Source organism: Crinia signifera, chromosome 2 (genome assembly GCF_055691185.1).
Source record: "Crinia signifera chromosome 2, ASM5569118v1, whole genome shotgun sequence".
NCBI classification, from domain to species: Eukaryota; Metazoa; Chordata; class Amphibia; order Anura; family Myobatrachidae; genus Crinia; species Crinia signifera.
The window spans coordinates 276,820,586-276,845,286 of record NC_139218.1 but is presented as its reverse complement, the minus strand read 5'-3'; the positions used below and the strand labels follow the sequence as shown (position 1 = coordinate 276,845,286).

The following is a 24,701-nucleotide window of genomic DNA, read 5'->3' as shown; positions in this document are numbered from 1 at the left end:
GACAGACTGGATCTGACATGGTCTATGGTCGCAGCTGTGGGAGGCGATGGCGAGCTGCCCGGGAGGATGCGGGAGGCAGCGGACGGGAGGACGGTGCTGTGCAAGCTGCTGCTCACCCAGCGCCATCCTCCCTGCCTTTTGTTTTGGCTGTTGTGTCCATCAAGAGCAGGTGGATTTGCAGTTATGCAGCTAATCCACCTGGTTTTCGACAGATTGGAAGATTCCGACCAACCAATCAAAAAAAAAAAGATAGCAGAACCCCTTACGACCTATTCTATTTGAAAACTGACGTCTTTTTGGCAAGACAGCAGATTCAACATCAATTGAATATATGACAAAGTCTGTACCGGTCATTTCTGCTGTTGCTGGATCTCTTAAAATAACCAACTTTTCTGGTAGTTGACAGGACATTATGCTGCTTATTTCCTGTTTTAGGTTTCGCTCCTTGCTAGGTTGTGATCATGTTGCAATGTTTGGGAATAAAATCTATGTTGTTGGTTGTTTTTTTTTTTGGTCCATTTCAAAAAAGTTTAATTGCCCCAAAGAAAGTCCCATCTCCACTCAAAGATATATTAGCTTTGCTACGTGGTATTATAAGTTGGAGTTCATCACCTTCTTCTAGTTTTGCAATTCCTACAAAAAAAGAAAAGTACATGAAATGAATAGTTACTATAGCAACATTGCAATACAGAATACTGTAGCCAGCCACACATACAGCATATCATAAAACCACCCCCTTTAGAATGTAAGCTCTCAGGAGCAGGGCCCTCTTCACTCATGTTCTTGTTAGGGCTCTTGGAGTATCCCCACCAACCCCTGACTCCATTGCCTCAGCCCGGGGTTGGCGGACGCGTGCAGAGCGAGTCTTCACCTTTAACCACCCCGGCTGTAAGAGCGAATTAGGTCTGCCCAGACTGTTGCAGTCAGGTCTTATGTCTTGACAACGCGTCCGTCAAGGCCGGAAGATAGCAAGGGGACTATACTCAAGTGATGACACACAAATGAAATAGGACACACTGGTGATTAGGATGGGATAACACACAGTGTGGGCGCAACAATGCACAGGGGTGACCAATAAAGAAATATAATAAGCTCAACAGAGGATACAGCAGGGTAACCCCTTAGCTGCAGGCAGACTGGAGAACGCTGGGAGAACCTGAAGGTACAGGACAGACAGGACTGACAAGCAGGATATCCGGGAACCAGGACAGACTCTGAAGATCAGGCACAGCTAGGACCAGGAGACCAAACACTTCCACAAACAGGCGAGCTGGAACAAGGAGCTATGACTGACAAGCATGCACACAGCACAGGACTATGATCTCAGACTGTGAGACTATAACTGGCTGGGCAAAGCAGGTGAGGATGCCTTAAGAAGGCCTCAGGTGATTAGGACAGCTGTGCACCATTCAGGCCAGCCTGTTGATGAAACACATTTGTGCATACTAAATGCACAAATGACTAGGCAGAAATAGCACAGGCTGACCACTGGAGGCCACCAGGGAGTAAATTCCCCAAAACAGGCAGAAATAACCCATGACAGGCAACACAGATAGGAGTCATAACTGATTACTCCTAACAGTTCTTCTCCTTCTCTTACTTAAACCATCTTGGATGGCACCAAGGGGCTGATTCAGACCTGCCCACTGGACTGAGAGTGTTTGGATCCTAGCAAGCAGGTTGCCGCCGCCGCCCCACTGAACACCCCCCCCCCCCCCCCGTTCACTTCCCTGCCCCTGTGCGCGGCCGCGAACAGATACGCAGTCGTGCACACAGGGGGGAAATCATTCACCATCGAATAATTCTCCCCCTGCTCACAGCGCTGAGTGAGCCAGGACTCATTTTGGCGCTGCGAAGGCCATGGCGAGAAGGAGGCCATTGATCATATCAGCTGGGGAACAACGGCGTTTTCAGGGGAACGCCAATAAAACACCAGCGTTATGCCCCCAAATGCACTTTTGCTAGCTGCCTTCAGAAGGATGGCTCAAAAATGCATACAGCGTACCGTGCAGAAGTCACTGTTTCCTGTTTTCTGTATTCGTTTATGTAGCAGAAATTTTGTGCCCCATTGCCAGAAAAAAATCTGTCCCCCATACATTTATTATACTTTTTTTTTACCTAAATCCTCTTTGCCAAGGGTTTCTTATTCACTGCTTGTTACCAGTGAGTTACGTGTTCATTGCCAGGGAGTTACATGTCCATTGCCACGGGACTACATGCTCATTGCCTTTATATATTCCTTGCCAATATATATATATATATATATATATATAATGAAGTACGCAGTACACGTATATACACATAGGTCAGCAGGTCTGACCGATGTCCCTCATGAACATTAAGGTTTAGCATTGTTTAGCATTGTTTAATGACTTTTAATATAGCATATGACACGCTGTATGTTTTGTATATCACTCACAATACTTTGTTATGTATTCACAGTCCCCGATTGGCGGAGACCCAGTGACAGCCTGGGAGAGACGCTAATGTCACCTTGGCAACCAGGGGGAGCTTGCGCTCCAGCCTGGTACTGATAGGAACTACACACGCACCATCAGTGACGTCACATCCTGGTAACGCACTTCCGGCCACTGCCTCCCGGCGTCTCAGGGTTCCGGTAATCGGTAAGACCTTTCCATGCACTTATATAAGTTTGTTTGCATTGTTTGCACGTTTGTTCTACCTACACCTTGACAAAGGGGCTAGGCCCCGAAACGTTGGTTTTTGGTCACGTTTAATACAAGATTTTGGAAAATCCCGTGAGTGCCGCTGTCTGTTCTTACTTCATTGCATCTCTGATCCTGAAGGCACCAAGGTTGCTGCATTGCTGAGTGGGAGTGCCGGGCCGTATACAAATATCTATATATATATATATATATATATATATATATCCTAGCAAACAGGTCTGAATCAGGCCCTCTGTACATTGTGGATCCTTGTAGCACCATACAAATAATAGATAGTAAACATATTTCAGCATATGGACCCCAAATTAATCCTTATTAGCATTTGAATCAAATTAAGATTAAATAATTAAGGAAATGTTCATGTAATTGTACCAATTTTATTTCAAATGCTCCACTCAAAATCAATTCAGTTATATTTGCCTTACAGTATGTGCACCCCATGTACTGTAGTTTATCTGAAATAAGTACATATACTGTATTAGAGAATTTTGCAACCTTTTTATAATTTCATAGAGATTTCAGAGGTTATTTAAAGGAAATAAAGTGTAAAAGTAATTAAACTTTATAGAATACTTACTGATGAAAAGATAACTTTAAATAATGTTTCTGTGCCTTTTATAGATAGACTCTAACATGACATCTTCTCTGAAGACTATACATGACTATAGTTTAAAATCGACCTGATAGCATGAAAAAAAAAAAAAGATAAAACTATATATTGCAATAAACTAAACACTCTGCCTCTCTCTCTCTCTCTCTCTCTCTCTCTTTCTCTCTCTCTCTCTCTTCCTGCCGATCGGTGAAAAGGGTATGTGCGCGAAATCGGCCGTAAATTGTGGATTTAAAGTCGGGTCCGTTCTGTCGATCTACCTCTTCAATGCTGTAGGAAACAACAGCATTTAATAGGCGCCCGCCACTACAGATGGAGCACGAGACGCTCACGCGCCCCCTGGCGACAGAGCCCGCGCCGAGAGACTGGGACGCACGTTAGTGTGAGACGCACGCGCATCCCAGTTCAGTGTAGCCCCTGTCCGCCGGCGCTCGCCAGCAGGGAGGGTCTGGTGAGCCCCGGCTGTCGGAAATAGTGGTGGGAATTGAATACCCCCCTAAATCAGCAGAATAAAGTCTGCCGACTCAGACTGATTTAATTGGAGTGCCGCCTCGAAGCAGCAATTTCTCTAGTCAGCAAGTTTTGCAGACACGACATCTCTGAGGGACCCCCCGAGCAGCATGATGCGGAGAGCTCTGGAGCCAGCAATGCTCTGTGCAGTAAGTATGGAACACAGGCACAGCAGCATGGGGAGCTAGGGAGAACGTGCAGCCCCTGCAGCTGCAGCTCCGCTCACATAGCCTCCATCACTGAGGGATCTTCTCCTGTCTTCCTCTCTTGGTAAGTGCTGTATGATGTGTGTGTGTTTTATATGTATTGTATGTATGCTTTGTATGTATATGGGTTATGTATGTATGCTTTGTGTGTATTGCATGCTTTATTTGTATGTATGTATGTGGGTTGTGTATGTATGCCAGGCAGGGCTGGTGCTAGGCACCGGAGCGCCCCAGGTGGTGAGGGGGTGCTCAATCACTTACCCACTCCAGGGGGGCTGCCTGCCGGGTCCAGTAATGCGGCGTACGGCGCCGTGACATTCCGGGGGTGGGGCTTGGCGTGCGATGCGTCGCTGGCCGGGGAGGGGGGGTGTCCGGCGCCGTGATGTTCCAGGGGGGGGGGCTCCGGGGGGGGGGGGGGGCTTGGCGGGTGGTGTGGGTCGCCGTGACCCGACACTCCCCAGGGAGGGGGCAGCTTGCTGGGTGATGCGGTGCGGGGGGGACCAGCACCAAACTGCCACCCTCCAGTGGCCGGCCCTGATGCCAGGGAGTCATGGGCCCCGGGCGCTGGATGGGGGGGCACATAGTTATTGAGCTGATGCAGTCAGTGTCTCAGGCTCAGCAGGACACTGATTGCCTCAGCGAGAGGGAGAAGACGGATGCCTCAGCGTCTTCTCCCTCTTGCTGGTCACTTCCCTGGTCACTTGTTTGTGCAGGACTGTTATCCTGAAGACGGGGCGGCGACCCAGAAAGCGCTTGATAGTGCTATGTCCAATACACTGTTTTGAAACTTTGACTGGTGTCCGTGTGCCTCTATCTATGGAGTCTGTATCAAAGTATATTTGAAAGCACCGGATCAAGCTGTCTGGGAGTGCCGGCATACAAGGAGTATGTATGTATATATATATATATATATATATATATATATATATATATATTTATATTTATTATATGCTGTGTGTATGTATGCTTTGTGTGTGTTTGTGTATATATGTATGTATGTAGTGTGTGTTGGGAAGAATGTATACTATGTGTGTGTGGTTATTTAGTCTTTAGGGGCCCCTTTGTCTTAAATACCCAGGGCCCCTGGAGCCTTAATCTGGCTTTGCACCTGACTACCTGGAAGCACACATTGGTATTTATTACAAATGTACAGTATATATTTAATGGCACTGTTCTTCAAACAAACTAACAGACCTAGACACAATATAAACAACTGTAAGGAGATACAACTCTCACCTGTCCCTCTTTCTCTCTCTACTCTCCCTACATAAGTAGATAGATTATTAATACATATAAATGGGTAAAAAAAAAACTTTGTTTTCATGTAATAATTCAGTATATATTTTATTTGATAACTGTGGACATTAGCTTTATTTATAAAGTTCATTCTACAGTATATTTACTGACTAAAATGTACAGTATATAGTCTTACATTGTACTGCTAAATACTTTCCATTGGGTTGCTCTTCATCTCATTGTATCACTGTATTGTATCAATGTATCACTTACCAGCTGTGAAACAGGAGTTATTTGGGTCAGACTGTGGCATATTCTGTATACACTTAAATAAAGTAACCAAGCCTGGATCATTTCCCACCACTTGTGCTTTTTTCCGTTGGATGAGATGGCCCATTGCAAACACTGTGTCTGTATACCAAACCTGGAACAATAATATTTATTACCGATATGAAATGCCAATTAACTAAATTTTCTGTTATTTGATAAAGGGAAAAAAATACATTATATTTTATTTTACAGATGTTGCAAGGCATCCTTTATTTTTGGGTGTGGATTTTTAAATCAACAGTTAGTAGGTCTACCCCCAAAAGGTTGGCATGCAATAGATCTACAGGGTCAAAAGATCGACGTTGAAAAGGTCCATAGGGTCAAAATTTCAACATGAAAATGAATGTTTTTCACACTTTTTGGTGTCTCTGTCGACAACTGTCAACATGAAACCCCAATTAGTGTAACCCATACCTTCGCATGGCTTGCTATATTATAATCTCCCCCTATGCTGAAATGGATGGTAAAGTAAGAACATGCCAATTAAAAAGAAAAAATCATGAAAAACTCATGTTGACTTTTTCATGTGTCTACCTTTTTCACGTTGACATTTCATGTTGACATTTTGACCCTGCCGACCTATTGTATGTTGACCTTTTGGGGTAGACCTATTGACTGTCTATCTAGACACTGTAAATCAAATGGAACCATTATTTTTTACCCTAAAGTCTTTTCCAGTCATCTAGTAACCAGGTAGAGGCTGCCCGCTATTGCAAATGAATGTGTTTGCTGTGCAAATGGATGTGTCCTCCTAGCGTAGAATTTGCAGCCAAGCAAAACTGACAAATATACTTTGTCAGATGCTCACCATCGAATGATTTTGACTGGACATCATTCATTGCAAGCTAGGAGTAGCCAGAGATTTATGCCCCTTTCAGACCGCACTTTTTACCCGTTATTTTGCCGTTTTTTTACCATTTTAAAACAGTAATTTGTGCAGTCTGAAAGGTGCAGAGTGAATTTACCGGTTCTAATGAACTGGTATTTCTAAACAGTAATAAAGCAGGGTCCTACCCATTTCAGACCAGTTTTTTTTTAACCACTGTTTTCTATGGGTTAAAACGGGTTCAGTGTTGTGAAGGAACAAAAACTGCACTGAAACCACCCCCCCCCCCCCTCTAGCCGCCGATGCTACCCACATCCCCTTGGTAAAATGCAAGGAACTGTGTTCGAGAACACAGCCCCTCACATTTGGCCAAAGGGGAGGGAATTCATTTGAATGTTGCAGACCATCAAATGATTTCTCTCCCCTTCATCTGATCTGACTTTTATTTCCGCCGCTGATCGCTGAAGATGGAGCGGGAGCTGACGCCATGTGACATCAGCTGTCCTCCCCCAGCAGTCATTGGCCCAATCTGCATTCCCAGGGGAACGCCCAGCTGGGCATTCACCTGATGCCTCCCCTTGTCTGCTCCCTTACCCGTGCAAACTCCTCGGCAAGCATGATACACACCCAAGGCATTTGCACAGGTGTTCTTACCCCTTACCAGCAGAACCGGGCCCAATTCAGCCTTGTCTGAACAAACAGGAATCACCCCCATAGGTTGATTTGCCTGTTACTTCAGACTCCTTCTTTGTGCCTTCACAATGTTGCCATGCATGTGTAGCCTGCTGACTACCCATGTGTGGCGACCATTCTGCGGTCCTGTAATCATTTTTATTGGTGGGGCCTCAGAGCAAAATAGTTTACGTATCTTAATAACTATATTTTATTTGTGGAAATGTGTCATTTTTTTTTTAAACGAACCATTATGATTTTGTAGAATATCTCTAAAAATGAAGCTACAATCAGCACATGTATTTTTATGGGCTCAAACATCTTACCTGGCCGTAAACAAAAAATAAACCACTTTCTTTTATCAATATTTTATTTTGTTTTTCATCAAAAGCAGTCCCTTGTTTAAAACTGAGGAGCCAAGGAATTATGGTATTGTCGTCATCTGGGGTGAAAAAAAGTAGAAATGATAACATTACCAACACTTACTAAAAGTCATTATACATATTATAGAAAATTAACAGCAGCAACTCTGCAAAAATTGAAAAAGTAATGTATGCATGATTTAGCACAGAACGAGAGAGCATTGTAAAGAAAGAACTCTGCATTTGTAATACTATTGGGATTATGCTGTAACAAAGAGAAAATGGCATCACTTACAATGTGAAAGTGGTTGCAGTAAGGATAATTTTTGTGCAATTGCACCTACTTCAGCAAACTTAAATAAATAGGTACTGTACAAGCCCCATGTAACATCACCTGTTTTTACAACTACTGTAGCTTATTTCCCTTAAATACAAGAACAATTCTAGTAATTGGATTCTTAAAACTATGGGGGTTATTCTGGTTCACTCCTTCTGGCAAATTCCTTCCTAAATAGACAAAACCATGTGCCCTGCAGGGGGGCAGATGTAAAATGTGAAGAGAGAATTAGATTTAGGTGAGTTATTTTGTTTCTGTGTATGGAAAATACTGACTGCTTTATTTTTACACTGTAATATAGATCTCACTTTGAAGTAAAACCCCACCCAAATCTAACTCTCTCTCCACAAGTAACATCTACCCCACCTGCAGTGCACATGGTTTTGTCCATTTGAGAAGGGATTTGCAAGAAGGAGTGAACCAGAAGAACCCACTATATTAGAACTCTTTCCTGGGCTATACGGTTGTTGCGTCAACTCATATGAAGTCGACATACATTGGGTTGACCACTGTCGACCATTGCTGAGGTCAACACCTGAAATAACGTTGACACTCCAGTCGGTAGAAACTCCAACTCGGGATGAGGCGCTCTTGGACTTAGTATTAACAAATAACACAGACTTGGTTTCAAACACAAAAGTAATTGAACAATTAGGGAATAGTGATCACAATATGGTTTCACTGGAAATCAACTTCAGTAAATTACATCAAAAAGGATCTGCAAAAATACTAAACTTCAGAAAAGCGAACTTTGAATTATTCAGGGAAGCCCTAACAGGAATTGGGTGGGAAACGGTTATGGAGGGAAAAAATGCAGAGGAAATGTGGGATACTCTAAAAAAGGTGCTTGATTCACTAACTATTGAATACATTCCTAAAGTAACTAAAGGTAAATTCAACAAAAAAAAGCCACCATGGTTGGACAAAGAAGTAAGGTCAGCTATCAACAATAAAACCAGAGCCTTTAAATTCTATAAAAATAACTTGAATGAGGAGGCGTTCGCAAAATACAAAGAATCAAACAAAACTTGTAAAGGTGTAATCAAAGCAGCTAAAATATTATATGAAGAGTGCATAGCCACTGAAAGCAAAACCAACCCAAAGAAGTTTTTTAAATACATAGATAGTAAACGTTTAATTAAGGAAAACATAGGCCCACTAACTGATACTAGTGGAAAAAGTGTTACTGAGGACAAGGGAAAAGCAAAACTGTTAAATGAGTTCTTCTCATCAGTATTTACTAAGGGAGAGCAGACTGTGGAACGAACATTTACCACAAACGGGACAAATAAGCCAGATCTCATTGTAGATTTCACGCCGAAGGAAATAATACTGAGGCTAAGCAAACTCAAAACAAATAAGTCACCAGGGCCAGATGGGATTCATCCGAGGGTATTAATGGAATTAAGGGATGAACTAGCTACCCCCCTACATTATATCTTTAGCAAGTCACTATCGTCAGGTATAGTACCAAAAGATTGGAGAATAGCAGAGGTAGTGCCAATATTCAAAAAAGGAAAAAAGGAAGATCCCGCTAATTACAGACCCGTTAGTTTAACATCAATTGTGGGTAAACTATTTGAAGGATTTTTAAGGGATGGTATCCAGGAATATTTAGATCATCACCGTCTACTCAGTACTAACCAACATGGGTTCGTGAAAAATCGTTCATGCCAAACTAATCTACTAGGGTTCTATGAAGAGGTTAGCAAAAACCTCGATAATGGAAATGCTGTAGATGTGATTTTCCTAGATTTCGCTAAAGCATTTGATACTGTCCCACACAAGAGATTGATTAATAAAATGGAGAACCTAGGATTGGGTGAAAATATCTTCAGATGGGTAGGGAATTGGCTATGTAATAGAGAACAAAGAGTGGTTGTGAATGGTGCCGTATCAGATATGATACCGGTACTAAGTGGAGTGCCCCAGGGTTCGGTTTTGAGGCCCATTTTGTTTAACATTTTTATTAACGATATTGGGATAGGATTACTCAGCAATGTATCCATCTTTGCGGACGATACAAAACTTAGCAAAGTCATCAAATCACCAGAAGATGTCACCATACTTCAAAATGATCTTGCAATTCTAGATGAGTGGGCAAAAAAATGGAAGATGAGGTTCAATGTAGATAAATGTAAGGTTATGCACCTTGGGAGACACAACCAGTGTGCAAGTTACAACCTTAGCGGAGAGGAACTGGGTAATTCCATACTTGAAAAGGATCTAGGAGTCCAAATAGATAGCAATCTAGGATGTAGTGCCCATTGTAATGTAGCTACAAAAAAGGCCAACAAAATTCTGGCATGGATTAAGAGGGGAATGGAAACTAGGGACTCAAGGGTAATTATGCCACTGTATAAAGCATTGGTGAGACCTCACCTAGAGTACGGAGTACAGTTCTGGGCCCCACACTATAAAAAGGACATCATAGAATTAGAAAAAGTCCAAAGGCGAGCAACAAAGCTTATTAGGGGAATGAAGAATTTAAGCTACGGGGAGAGATTAAGCAATTTGGGACTATTTACATTAGAAAAGAGACGTTTAAGGGGGGACATGCTCAACATGTACAAGTATATCAAGGGCCAATATAAGGAACTGTCACACACCCTATTTTCTACTAGAAAGGAATCTAGGACGCGAGGGCATGAGTATAGATTAGAAGAAAAAAGATTTCATTCAGCTAGTAGAAAGAATTTCTTTACGGTCAGAACAGTCAAACTCTGGAACTCTCTTCCCAGAGAGGTGGTAACGGCTGGCTCAATAAAAGCGTTCAAGGCAAAGTTGGACAAACATTTACTGGAGAAAAACATCCATGGGTACAAATAAGAAATATAATTTGTCTGTAAAATACCAGAACCTACCAAATCAGCAATGGATATCTATACCAGGTTGAACTAGATAGACGCAAGTCTTTTTTCAGCCTTACCTACTATGTATAGATGGAAGGTAAACACACGCATAAGGTCAAAGCTAGGATGACAGTCAAAAGGTCACTTTTTTAGTCTACATATGCTGACAGGCAGTATTTCATCTCCTACCATCCACTAGGGCATAGAGGGAGAATAGAATAGTGTGCCTGAAGCATGGCAAGCACAGCGAGCCATGCGAGGGGACACAATGCACCGATACGGTGTCTATATCGACCATGTTGACATTTGGGATAAAAAATGTGAAAAACCATATTGACTTTTTGATGGTCAACCTAGCCATTGTCGACCTAATGCTTGTGTCGACCTTACATCCATGTAAACCTATTTCAGGTATTGGCCTAAGCCATGTTGACCTTCAGTGACCTTCAATTTATGTCAACCTGTGTTGTTTATTGAATTAGGAACTGACAATTCCTCAATAAATAGCTGCTGGTAGAAATCCAGCACAATATACATTTTGGTAAGCTGTTTTACCCTAGGTTTGCCTATTGGCATTGCCAGTCATGGCTATATAACCCTTATTAATGTTCCCCTGTTTGCATAACCAAATTTTTCATAAATCAAAAGTGTTACATTTGTATAATGTCCTATTCCTTTCATTATAAACTATGAAACATTTTGGCGATTTATTATAATCCAATGTACAATGCTATATATGATTAAATTATTTCTAAATGAGTGTGTACTGTACTTTCTCTTTTGCATTTAGTTCCTTAAATCTGAAAAGCCAGTCAGCCATTACCAAGAACTACACAATACCTGTCTGTGTTCTCATTTATACACACCCTTCATACTGTACATGCTGTTTTACTGCAGTTTCTGTGTTATACAGAATGCTATAACCTACGTGCATTGGTTGCTAAAATCCCCACTTAATATTTAGCATGGATAAATTAAACAAGGAAGAAAACAATAACAACCACATACAAACATTAGTCATAAAACAGCATAACAGATAATCCAATAAAGCATTGCAATACAATAATTTAATATAATGTATCCTACACATATTTAATTGAATTTATTATTGCACATATTTTATTTAATGGGCACAAATGAAACTCAAAATAATAACCTTGTAACATTATTTTACTAAACCATAAAGTACCTACAGTAGGTTTATTTACCTTTCATTGCCAATGATACATTACAGAAGTAAATGTTATTGTTTTAAGCATTGATCACACAGTACCAACAGGGCCACCGAGAGAGGGGGGGCGGGTACTAATTACCCAGGCTTGCTGGAGGGGTCCATCGGGGGCCCTGGTCCACCCCCCACCCTTTCCCCTTCATCCCTCCCAGGCAGCACACACCTACAGCATGTGCTGTGCTGAAAGCAGGCTTAGCATGAGCGTCTCACTTACATGCTGTAGGTATGTGCTGCTGCTGCTGAGGGGGGTGGGCGACAATAACACCCCCCCCCCCCTCGACTTTAAAGTGTTTTTTTCACCCCCCCCCCCATACCATTTGGGGGTGTGGCCTAATTATGGGAGGTGACCACTCCTCCGTAATTAGTCCACGCCCTTAAAAATTTACCGGGGCCCGGCATACCTCTTGAGTACCAACACTTATTTCTCATATCTGAAACAATGTTCAGTATATACAGTGTATATATACAGTGATAACACAAAGGCTCAGATTTTGGCTAATATCTTCTAGAAGTTGCTAGATAAATGAAAAATAGAATCTGATTTGTTGCTAAGGGCAACATCTACAGTTCTGAAAACTCACACTTTAGTAAATATACCCCTCAGTGTTTATAATTACTGCCCAGTACTCAGTGAATAATGGGCGTAATCCAGTCACAAATGGAAGAGACTGAATTTGGCCCTGTTCCGATGGTGGGGTGTCTGCGCATGTTTGTATTTGCGCATGTGCAGATCCCCCGTGTGAAAGGCCTTTGGCTAGTATAACATTCGCTGAGGTGTTCGCATGGGTAGGGGAGGAAGTGGGGCATGCAGGGGGTGGCTGGAGGGGAACACCCAGCGTTTTATGGACATCACTATGAAAATACTGGGCGTTCCCCTGGGAACTCAGGCGTGGCATTCCCTGCTCAGTGTTGGGCAGCTGCAGCGCCCGCTCCGTCTTGGGTGGACTACGATGGAAATAAATGCCAGTTTAGACTGACTTTATTTCCGCAGTAGATAAAAATCATTAGATTTTCGGCGACCATCAAATGATCTCTTTCCCCTTTGGCTGCATGCTAGGGGATGTGTTCGCGTACATCCCCTCACATGGTACCAAGGGGATTCAGTGGCAGGGGGGTGCGGGCGTATGTACGCTGCATAGCGAGCCTTGCTGAATCAGGCCCCATGTGATATATCATTGTCACCATTGGGGTTATTCTAGTTCACTCTTTCTGACAAAATCCTTCTTAGATGGACAAAACCATGTGCACTGCAGGGGGGCAGATGTAACTTGTGCAGAGAGAATTAGATTTGGGTGGTATTTTACTTCAAAGTGAGATCTATATTGCAGTGTAAAAACAAAGCAGCCAGTATTTACCCTGCACAGAAACAAAATAACTCACCCAAATCTAATTCTCTCTGCACATGTTACATCTGCCCCCCTGCAGTGCACATGGTTTTGTCCATCTAAGAAGGATTTTGTCAGAAAGAGTGAACTAGAATAACCCCCCATATTATCTCCTTTTATTTTCATTCCTTCTCACACTCTTGATGGCCATTCAAGGTAGCGCCATTTTAGCACACCAACTTTTTATTCAGTTTTAAGCATTTGCGCCTATTGGGGTTGAGTCTGTACATTTTATATGGGCTGCTCTCCCTTCAATTGAAGTGCATAGGTTCCATATATAGTTATGGATCATTAGGTCGACGGTCAAAAGATCAACAGGCAGAAGGTTGAAAAAGGTCAACATGCATTAAGTCCACATGGCCAAATGGTCAACTCAAGCAAAATGTTGACATGGAAAACCTATGAGAACGAGTTATCATTTAACTTGTCCACCAATGTTGAAAACAGTACCAGGCTACAGATTTTTTATTATACAGTATCAAGTATAAGACAGTGTTACTCATATATATGGAATGACCCAATGATAGCCTACTTATGAGATAAAGTATGGAATCTGGCATAGGAATTATTGCTGAAAACAGTATTCCACCTTCACTTTACTATAACCCCTTCCCGACATATGACGTACATTTACGTCATATGTCGGTTGGGGGTGAATCAAGCCAGCTCACGGAGTGAGCTGGCTTGATAGAGAGCAGGTAATGGCTGTATATTACAGCCATGTCCCTGCTCTCACGGCCACGAGCGGCGAGTTCGCCGATCGCGGCCGTTTAACCCTTTAAGCGCCGCGGGCAAAGCGCCCGCAGTGCTTAAATAGCTGATCGGAGGGGGGGCGCCCCCCTCCGGCGCCGATCGGGGCCCCCCGCAGCGCGATCGGAGGGTGCCGATCGGTTGCCATGGTAGCCAGGGGTCTAATGTAGACCCCTGTGCTGTCCGTGTATTCATACCTATTACATCCTGCCTCAGGCAGGATGTAATAGGAAGTGCAAAAAATCACTACGTTCAGCCATAGAGCTCTATGGCTGAACCTAGTACAGGCGATCGCGCCCCCTAGTGGTCAAGTACACTAGGGGGCCTTGTAGTAAAAGTAAAAAAAAAAAAAAAATAAAGTTTAAAAATAAAAAAAAAATAATAAAATATTAAAAGTTCAAATCACCCCCCTTTCCCCATTTCCCAAATAAAAATAAATAAATAATAAAAAAAATAAACATATTTGGTATCGCCGCGTTCCTAAAAGTCCGATCTATTAAAATATAACATTAGTTATCCCGCACGGTTAAAGGCGTAAACGGAAAATAATCCCCAACGCCAAAACTACGCTTTTTGGTCGCATCGCCTACCCAAAAAAAAATAGCTAAAAGAGATCAGAAAGTCGCCCATATCCCATAATGGTATTAATTAAAAAGTACACTTCAGCCCGCAAAAAATGAGCCCTCACCCAGGTCCGTAGGTGGAAAAATAAAAAAGTTATAAGCCGCAGAACATGGCGACGCGACGCAAATTCGAAAAACCGTAACATTTTCTATTTTTTTTTTTAGTGGTAAAATGTAACGAAAACTATATAAGTTTGGTATTACCGGAATCGTAACGACCCATAGAATAAAGATAACCCATCATTTTAAACGAACTATGAATTTCAAAAAAAACGTAACCAGCGCAAAATTGTGGAATTGCGTTTTTTTTTTTTTTACCCCACATTGAATTATTTCCTGATTCCCCAGAATATTATACGGTATAGTAAATGGTACCATTAGAAAGTACAACTTGTCCCGCAAAAAAAAAGCCCTCATGTGTCTATATAGCCGGAAAATTAAAAAAGTTACGCTTATTTGAACACAAGGAGGAAAAAAAAAAAAAAAATTACCTTAAAAGGCAATGTCGGGAATAAAGCAATATTGTGGCATTTGTGGAGGAATAGAAGTTCACACAGAAACCATGAGGAATTGGGCAATTTACAAAACCAAGACTCCCTGATGGGGCAACCATGTCAAAGGTAGAGGGAGAAGGCCACACAGCATCTTATAGTGAAGAACATCATTACATCCATAGGCCGCCCACTTCACTCAGGAAGCAAACAGGATGCTGGCCCATTGTCTCGGGAATCCAGCAGAGGCCCCCAAAATTGAAGACTCAACTAGGCATTCTGAGATGGTTGGTGTCACACCTGTGGTTAGATCTTGGATGGAAATAACCACAGGCTTTGGGGCTGACTGATACTGGAACCTGGGAGCCTTGATGAGGGTATGTTGCATGCCAGGAACCCTCAGACAGTAGCAGACGTGACCACTTGAGATAACAGCAAAAAGTCTTTATTGACTATAACAGATAAACAACTGTTAAGTTTGAAGAATGGTATCACAGACGATCACAGGTAGAATTGCATAGCATAAATGAAAATAGTGTGATTGGTAGTTAGTTGCAGTGTGTATGCACTGATGAAGTCCAATAACATATAATATGGATGAAAGGAAACTGGTGCAGTGCTGACGCACTGATGGAGTCCAGAACATATATGAGGAGCTGTGTAACAACACAGATGGAGTCCACAGAATAATATGCAATGCAAATGGTAAAGGATACTGACCAATGTGAGAAGCTGGATACCAAGGAGGATGGTCACGGGATGAAGGTGTTGAAGGTAATGGGCACTTCTCAGACAGTCACGGGAAAGCACAGAGAGTCACTGATACAACATCGATGATGGCAGCAATCAATGTGATTTATCGATGCTGGGGGGATATCGATGTAGAAGGTACCTGTGTGATCAGCTGTGATGGGATGACAGCGATGGTGACGTGGAAGGATGAAGAGCCCAAACGATGAAGTTGATGTTTCGATGACGGAGCACCGATGGTGACAAGGAAACAATGACGGTGTGGAGGAGTGATGACAACACACCACTGTTGAAGAGGGATGATGATGAACGATGTCAGAGCACCGATATTGAAGAGGAGCAATGATGAACAATGTCAGAGCACCGATGTTGCAGAGGAGCGATGATGAACGATGTCAGAGCACCGATGTTGCAGAGGAGCGATGATGAACGATGTCAGAGCACCGATGTTGCAGAGGAGCGATAATGAAAGATGTCAGAGCACCGATGTTGCAGAGGAACGATGATGAATGATGTCAGAGCACCGATGTTGCAGAGGAGCGATGACAGAGCACCGATGTTGAAGCGGAACGATGACAGAGCACCGATGTTGAAGTGGAACGATGACAGAGCACTGATGTTGAAGAGGAAAGATGACAGAGCACCTATGTTGAAGAGGAACGATGACAGAGCACCGATGTTGGAGATGAACGATGACAGAGCACAAATGTTGGAGATGAACGATGACAGAGCACTGATGTTGGAGATGAACGATGACAGAGCACCGATGTTGGAAGCCAGGCAGCTGCTTGCAGGAGATGACACATACTGGAAGGAGTAGAATCCTCAGAGACTAGAGCCTGCAACACAGCTTGGAGACAGAACTCACCAACAGGTAATAACCTCAGGATGAGATCAGTAGCACTGGCCCAGCTCTGAGTTCACCCAGCCTATTTATAGGAAGCAGTGGAAGTGGAAAGGCGGGGCACTGAGCCAGACTGAGAGATCGCCAGGATTGGCTGAGACTGGAACATTTGACAGGAAAGACATGGCTGCTCCCATGTCTAGGAAAGGCGGGAAACCTTGTTTGTTTGCACATGGTCTGAGCTACTGTAATGGTGATGGCATTGAAGCCGCAGGAGGCTGAAGCTGAACCTCGGGAGAGACAGGCAGGGAGTGAAGTGCAAGCGCTGAGTCCACGGCAGCGGGCAATGGCAGATGCTATACAGTGCGGTCAGCGCAGACATGGCGCAAGTGGAAACCATGTCAGTCTTCTCAAGCACCTGAACGGTAAATAAGTTTGTTGTGATACCCGGATCGTTACAGTTGGTAAGTAGAGACATCAATATCATAATTTTACAGAGCAACGCAGAAACAACATTTCATTTTGCAAAAAAAGATTATTGTAATGATCAAAGCTAGGATTCCCTGTCTGATTGGCAAGCAATCACAAGCCTCATGGCAAAATGTTTGTGACTGGTTGATTGATGAAGGCATTATGGTGCCCTGGTGAAAATTTGGCACTGGGAATCCCATCATCTGATTGGCCATGAAGAAAAAAATGCCATCTCTTTTAAAGTAGAACTGAGTCATTCCATGGTAACTCACGTTAACATGACGTACAGATGGAGCCGCTCTCATTAGAGAGCAGTGCTTACCTGTTCACTAGGCTGCGAGTATATGCAGCCTAGCAAACAGGTCTGAATCAGGCCCATACTGTATCCTGCCAAACCCTTTCTATGTGTCAGTGAAAGCATATCCCTTAGAACCTAGCTCTGTCAATACAGTGCTTTAATTGTAACTGGAAACACCAATTTCATGTCTTCCAGGAAAACCTTGTTTTGAATAGAATAAAACCAACATTACAAACCTTTATTTTCAACTTTTCTTGATCTGTCTGCAATAAGTTGCATGCAGGAATGGAGAACTGAAAGCAAAATAATTAGTGGATTCTTGATAAGAATATTGAATTCAGTAAAACATAATTCCTGACATCAGTACAGTACAAGCTTGCAATATATACATAGGGAGTCTCATTAACACAAAGACGCCATCTTTGTGTATTCAATTTATTCGAGAATAAGTTTGCCAGTATGAACAAATGAAAGCCCTATCAGCCCCACATTTATAGAATCAATTATCCCCAAAGCTAAATATTTTATTTTGGACCCATGAAGGTAAAATACATTGTTTAGTGCCCAATGGCAGATAGCTGCAACTCCTCCCAAATCTTAGTACAGTGGGGCCTATTTATAAAAGTTCCCAACCCCAATAATCATACAGAACAGTATGTGTTTGCTTACCTTTTCCTTCAGACGTGTACCTTCGGGATCGACTTTTTGTAAGTAGATCGTCAATGTCTTCCTTATAGCTGTCTGGTGATTTTTCTCTCTGAAAATAGAAAATAGACTGAGTGGAGTAATTAGGTTTCCTGGGACTGAGTTTCCTACAACAGTGTTACTCAGAGCTAGATTAATGGGTGGGAAGCTCTGGGGGTAAGTATCCCTGGGTGCCCCTCTCTGAAAGGGGCCCCCACCACAGATTGGATCTCTGTTGTTGATCCGATCGGGGGCAATGCTCCCCCAGTGACAGCCGTCACAGCCACCAATGCTGCTGAGCTTTTGCTGGGCTGTGATGGCTCAGTTTTGTGGTTTATCTGAGAAACTGTTCAGCAAAAGGATACTGTACATACAACTACATTAATTCATGTACATTATCACTCTTCAGTTTATCACTTTTGAAGCTTAGGGCATCTGGCCCCTTGTCACATCATGGTATTAGTAATACAACCTCCTTTCCTGGCTACTTATCCTCTTCAGTATAGGAATGTAAATTGATGGATCTAACATCAGTTTTCTCCATCGATAATTCTATTGGCAAGAAACCATACCTCCCAACTTCTGCAGATCGGAAATAGGGACACTTGCACAGCGTAGCCACACGCGCACCCAAAAAGGGTGCGTGACCTATGCAAATTAGTCGTGATCGTGAAAAAAACGGGCCGGTCCCGTGAAAAACGGGACAGTTGGGAGGTATGGGAAACCTTCAATGGTTTTTAATGGCTATTGGTGCAGCAGCTGGAGGTGTTATTCCAATCAAGGAAGAGAGCAGGGCTTTGCAGGTTGCACTGGGAGTAGCGCTAAACTCTATTTGCTCAGTACAAGTTGAGTATCCCTTATCCAAAATGCTCGGGATCAGAAGAATTATTCCGTGTTTCAGAATATATTTATATTTCAATGATGTATCCTGAGTTATGTTGCATTTATGTTGTATAAACACATCAAACACATGAAACACACAAATATATTTTATTTGTGCATAAAACAAGGTTTGAAAACATGAGACAAAGTTTGTGTACTATCTCAGGCACTGAATTTGAATGGCAAGCAATCATGTCCTTGCACATATTTAGTGCCATTTACATATCATGTCCTTAGTAGTGCCAGTTATATAATATCACCAGTAGTGCCAGTTACATATCATGTCCCCAGTAGTGCCAGTTACATATCATGTCCCCAGTATTGCCAGTTACATATCATGTCCTCAGTAGTGCCAGTTACATATCATGTCCTCAGTAGTGCCAGTTACATATCATGTCCCCAGTAGTGCCATGATCTCTCAAATCAATCAATGGCCATACCTACTACAGAATCAAGTTTCAACTCCACACCCTTACATATAAAGCCCGGAATCCCTACTGCCCCACTAACCTCTCCAACCTCATATCTGTCCATGCTTACTCCCACCTATTACATTATTCACCATGCAGTCACTGCTACATCTTAGCCTAGCTCAGACACTTACAGCCGATCAGATGATTCACGCTATATGCCGAGGATTGCCGGACGGCAGCGGTCACACACTTGTGATCCAAAGTGACCTCAATCAATATCATTTTACGGACCGCAGGGACTGATTTGGATCAGAGCCCCTGTACCAGCAACTGAATAATACATTTAGGCAAATAAGGAATCCTAATTATCAGTGACTGGCAGCAGCTTTTAATATAATACCCCTAATAGCACTAATATTCTATTTATATTCATTAACTCAGTCAGTAATCCACTTAAACCTATTGTTTTGTTACTTTGAGAAATATCAATCAGACTCCTAGGAGTAAATTTGCTAAAGCTTCTAAAATAAAAAGAGACAATGTTGCCTATAACAACCAATCAGATACCCGTCTATCATTTGTCTATTGCATCCTTAAAAAAATATAGAATCTGATTGGCTGTTATTGGCAACATCATCATTTTTAGAAGCTTTAGTAAATGTACCCCCTTGTGCCAAAGCAAAGTGGTTTTCAATTTGTAAAAATGTTTTTTTTGAATTGTTGTGACTATGTGCCAGCCCTGGAGAGACTTCTGTTCATCAGAGTGACCTCCTTTATTCTCCAGTGCTCCCTCCTTCGCCCACCAAAGATACTTCCCTGCCAGCGGCGCCAGTCCCCAGGTTGAGCAGGTCACACCTCTCCCACTGTCCGACATTCAGGACACCCGCTGACAGCTCTGGGATTCCTGTATTAACCCTTTCAGGTCCAACATCTAATCAGGCTCAACAGCCCTAGCGCTATTAGCACATCCAGTGGTGAGCCACTTTAAAATAAGAACATTAACATCGTTCACCATTCAATGTAGATCTTTTTTGGTACTTATGTAGTTTCACGGTGGAACTTCCCTGCGGATCGCATAGTATGCAAATTGCATGTGATTTGCATATGTTTCGATACGCGATGCTATTTAGCATACCCCCACTATTCACGTCACCCCTAAGCGTGTCGAGCGAAGCGAGCCCCGCGAGGGGACATGTAAAACGATCCCAAAGCATGGTGAGCGCACACGGATTACTGGACGTGTATTCCGCATCCGCTTGCCACGCTTTGAGCTCATTTTACGCTGCTCTCGCCGCACTTTAGAAAATCAACTCCATGCCGACGTGGATAGTGGGGGTATGAACAGGTCGGGAGGACGCGAACTGTGCTTGCCACGCTTCGGGCTGACGTGGATAGTGGTGGTGTGCTAAATCACATCGCAGATCAAATTATATGCAAATACTGCATGCAAATTGCATACGATTTGCATGCGATCCGCTGGGAAGTGCCGCCGTGAAACTACACAAGTACCCATAATAAATACAAAATAATTACAATTAATTTAAACCAGAATTTTTTAATTGCAGAAAATTTGGACTGCAAAGGGTTAATAACTGAGACTCATACAAACCAGGGGTGGACATCACATATTTTTGCCGCAGTGCAAGGATTGTCTATTGTATCCTCTACTGGAAGGATCTGTTTTATTGGTAAGATTGGCCCTGGAGGTCGTAACTTAGCGCTCATGATCATATACTGCTGTTGGGGATCAATGTCACTAACGCTGCATATCACTGGAGTAATTCAACATATAGTATTGTGGGGTAGATGTATGAAGCAATGATAAGGGTGGAGAAGTGATAAAGTGGCTGGGACTTTATCACCGGCCAATTAGCTCCTGACTGTTAAAATACTGGCTGGGCTTAAAAAGGGACAGTTAGGAGCTGATTGGCCGGTGATAAGTACCAGGCACTTTCTCTTCTCCTCCCTTATCACTGCTTCGTACATCTATCCCACTGTCTATTATGAACGCTCCCCAAATGGCTTATGACTGATATTTAATAAGTATTTTTCATATTGATGGTAATTGACTATATTTTATAATAAAGCAATATATTACTGTTTGCACTACCTTAAGTTGTTATTCCTTGTTGTTCTTTAGTTAGTCCCAGACCGCTAATTGGGAGCTTCAAGTGATAATTTACTCAATCTAACTTGCAATCAGTTTTGACTAATTATGGAATTTATTGTTGTGAATATAACAATTCCTTGTAAATATTGTAAGCATAGGCGTGCGCACAGGGGGTGCCAGGGGTGCACAGGCACCTCCTAATGACGCCCCCCCCCCCCCCCCCCGCACGATTGGTGAAAGATGCGGCAGAGCCTGCAGCAGGATACACACTAAATTTTTAGTGATGACCATGGCTGCCTGTAGGGGGAGCTGAAGTGCACAGCTCCTCTCAGCCTGTCTCAGGCAATTCACTGCTTGCTGGGTGAGGGCTGGAGGACTTCCTGCCTGGCGATTAGAATGTGCTGCATGGCTGCTGCTTATCAGGAGATGCTGGAACAGGGGGGGTTTGTAGAGGTTTGTTACAGTATATGGGTAGTCTATGACTTTTTTTTTTTGGGGGGGGGGGTGTAAAAAGTTGTTTTTATGTTGGTCTTTAATGATGCTGGCTACTTTTTATTTTTATGTAAAAAAGGTGTGTTTGAGTGAGTGTTCATCCACTGTCTGTATGTATACTGTATAGAAGGGCTTTATATATGTATACTATGTGTGTGTGTGTGTGTGTGTGTGTGTGAGGGAGGGGGCTCTGTGTATACTATAGTACATCATGCTATATGTGTATCAGCTTTCTGTATGTACACTGTGTGTTATACTTGCCTACAGTCCCAGAATGTATGGGAGGCTCATAAAAGTGATGTGGGTGGAATACGTGTACTGGGCATTATGGAATGTGGTATATAGTACTATGAATGGGCATTACTGTGTGTGGTATGTTATTCTAACGCCGGCGGTGTGGGGCAGGAGGCATAGCGCAGGGGCGATATTTTGCACTGCGCCCCTGCCTCCTGCCAGATTTATGAAAGGGCAGCATCGCTGACCGTTCCACCGCCTGCAGCTGTCGACTTCGCCAGCTGCAGGCGGCGATGCCCTATACCTAACAGCAGGGACAGCTCTGTCCCTGCTGCTGGCGCTGAGCTGCACTGGGATCTCGCGAGACTAGCGAGATCCCGCGCATGCGCAGTGAGCCGGCCGGGAGGGACATCACCGGAGGGGGGAGTTAGCGCTCCCCCACTCCGGCGGCAAGATCTTAATAGATCTTGTCGGTGTCCCCTCCTGCTTCGCCTCGCTAATGAGGCGAAGCAGGAACTGTTATAGTGGCGCGATAGGCGCCGCTATAATAAATCTACCCCTAAATGACAATTACACACACTCTTCATTGCTGCCGTATATTCCGCAGACACACCCAACTTCACTATACAGTAGCCACTACTACTGACAATTCCTGCTGTCACCAGTGCCAAATTTCCCATTAGGCACATGAGGCACGTGCCTAGGGGCGGCACATGTTTGGGGGCGGCACTTGGATGCTTCTGTTGGTGCTGTCAGCCTGAAATGTACCAGTAACTGCACAATAGCCACTGTACTGTTCCATATTCCATCTTGTATAGAGTGTACATGGATAGGGCATGCAGATACTGTCCCTGTAATCTGTCCTATTTACTTATTCTATTAAATGAGGGCTTATAAATAATCAATATAAACAATACAATTAGGCAGGGGGGGTGGCCATTATTGTTGTGCCTACGGGCGCCCTCACTCCTAAATCCGCCCCTGGCTGTCACTGATAGTTTGTGTACGTAACCAATGTCAGTACATACTGTATGTGCTTCTACACAGTGGTGGACACTAGTGACTGGTTTTGGCAATATAGCACTTGAAGACGATTGGTGGGTTAAGAGGTAAAAATAAGTGAAAGACAAAAAGGAGGAGAATAAAGAGACTGAGGGACGTGCAAGGCAGAGGCGCAGACACAAAGAAAGGGAGACAAAGGCATAAATAGAGAAAACAAACAAGTCAGAAACAACTGCTAGTATAATATATGCACGATCATTGAATAAAGCACTATCTGCTTCAAAGGTGACTACATAAGCACCATATTATCTACTGTGTCCTTACCCATTTCTTTTCAGTGGGTGGATTTGATCCAGTTCTTGTGTTTTCTACTTTCTATGGGGATAATTCAGCATGGATCGCTAAATGGTGAATTTTCAAATCGAATAATTATGCAACGGCTGCACATGTCTACGTTATGCATTGCACATACACGAGGGGACCGTAAGCATAATCCTCTTGCAGTTTAACTGACAGTAAGGCGGCATTTTGCGGAGGAAATTTGCCATTTTTTTGGGTGTGTCAGAAAAACACAGATATGCCCAGGTGTTTTTGAGGATGGTCTCTGACATCAGCGATGACCACTTCCACCTGTGTCAGTCATAGGTTAGAGGAACCATCAGCCCTACTCACATTTGCACAGACATTACTGATTAGTGTTCCATTCTCAATTCAGCAAGGGACATTTTCCCTTTCTGTCTGGGTGGTGGCCTACACCTCGCAGTCCTCTGCGAATTCTCACATCAGAGAGCCATGCTGAATTAGCCCCTATGTCTTCTTGCTTGTTCTCATTAGCTCCACTCTGGATCTGACTATATTATGCATAGCTCAAACATTAGGCAAAGCTTCCACAAACTGACCTGTTTGTCCTCTGCCCAGATGGAGTTGGTCGGGCTCCTGGCTCTATTGCTGTTGTTTTCCAGTACTAAAGTGTGAGCTGGTCTATCATGGTTTCTGTATGTTCTCAGCTCAGTTTGCAGGTTTGCAAGTTCTGTTTTCAGAGCAATGACATTATAAACAAATGCAGCTGTAAGACATGAGAAAAGAAGGACGGTGAAAGGAAGGCAGGCAGCAAGCAAAACTCCTTTTGGGTAGCAGTAGTGATAACAGTAATAAATCTTTTTCCGCTCAATGGTGGGTGGAAAGTAATTCCTTGCTGTTATTTCTGAATCCATTCTGTGGTTTCTGGCTTGTGGTACTGTTTCATTGCTTGTCTATGGCACTGCTAATCCATATCCTGAACAAGGAGAATTTGAATTTGCTGTAATCCATAGTAAAGAGTACATGCTGTGGGATTCCACTCACATGACTAGTATAGATTGTTATGCTTTCTTTTTTGTCATCTATTTCCTGTTTCATGTCTGTAATCTGCAT

At 43.1% G+C, this 24,701-nt stretch overlaps 1 protein-coding gene across 1 annotated transcript; it reads right to left on the bottom strand.

Annotated features, from left to right (window-relative positions):
• On the bottom strand, window positions 1-24,701 carry TNFSF13B (TNF superfamily member 13b). The gene is given in 7 exon segments (XM_083170796.1): window positions 1-633; window positions 5,523-5,673; window positions 7,404-7,519; window positions 17,699-17,764; window positions 18,141-18,228; window positions 24,188-24,541; window positions 24,633-24,701. Coding segments are annotated over 7 exon segments (957 nt in total). The 3' UTR covers window positions 1-520.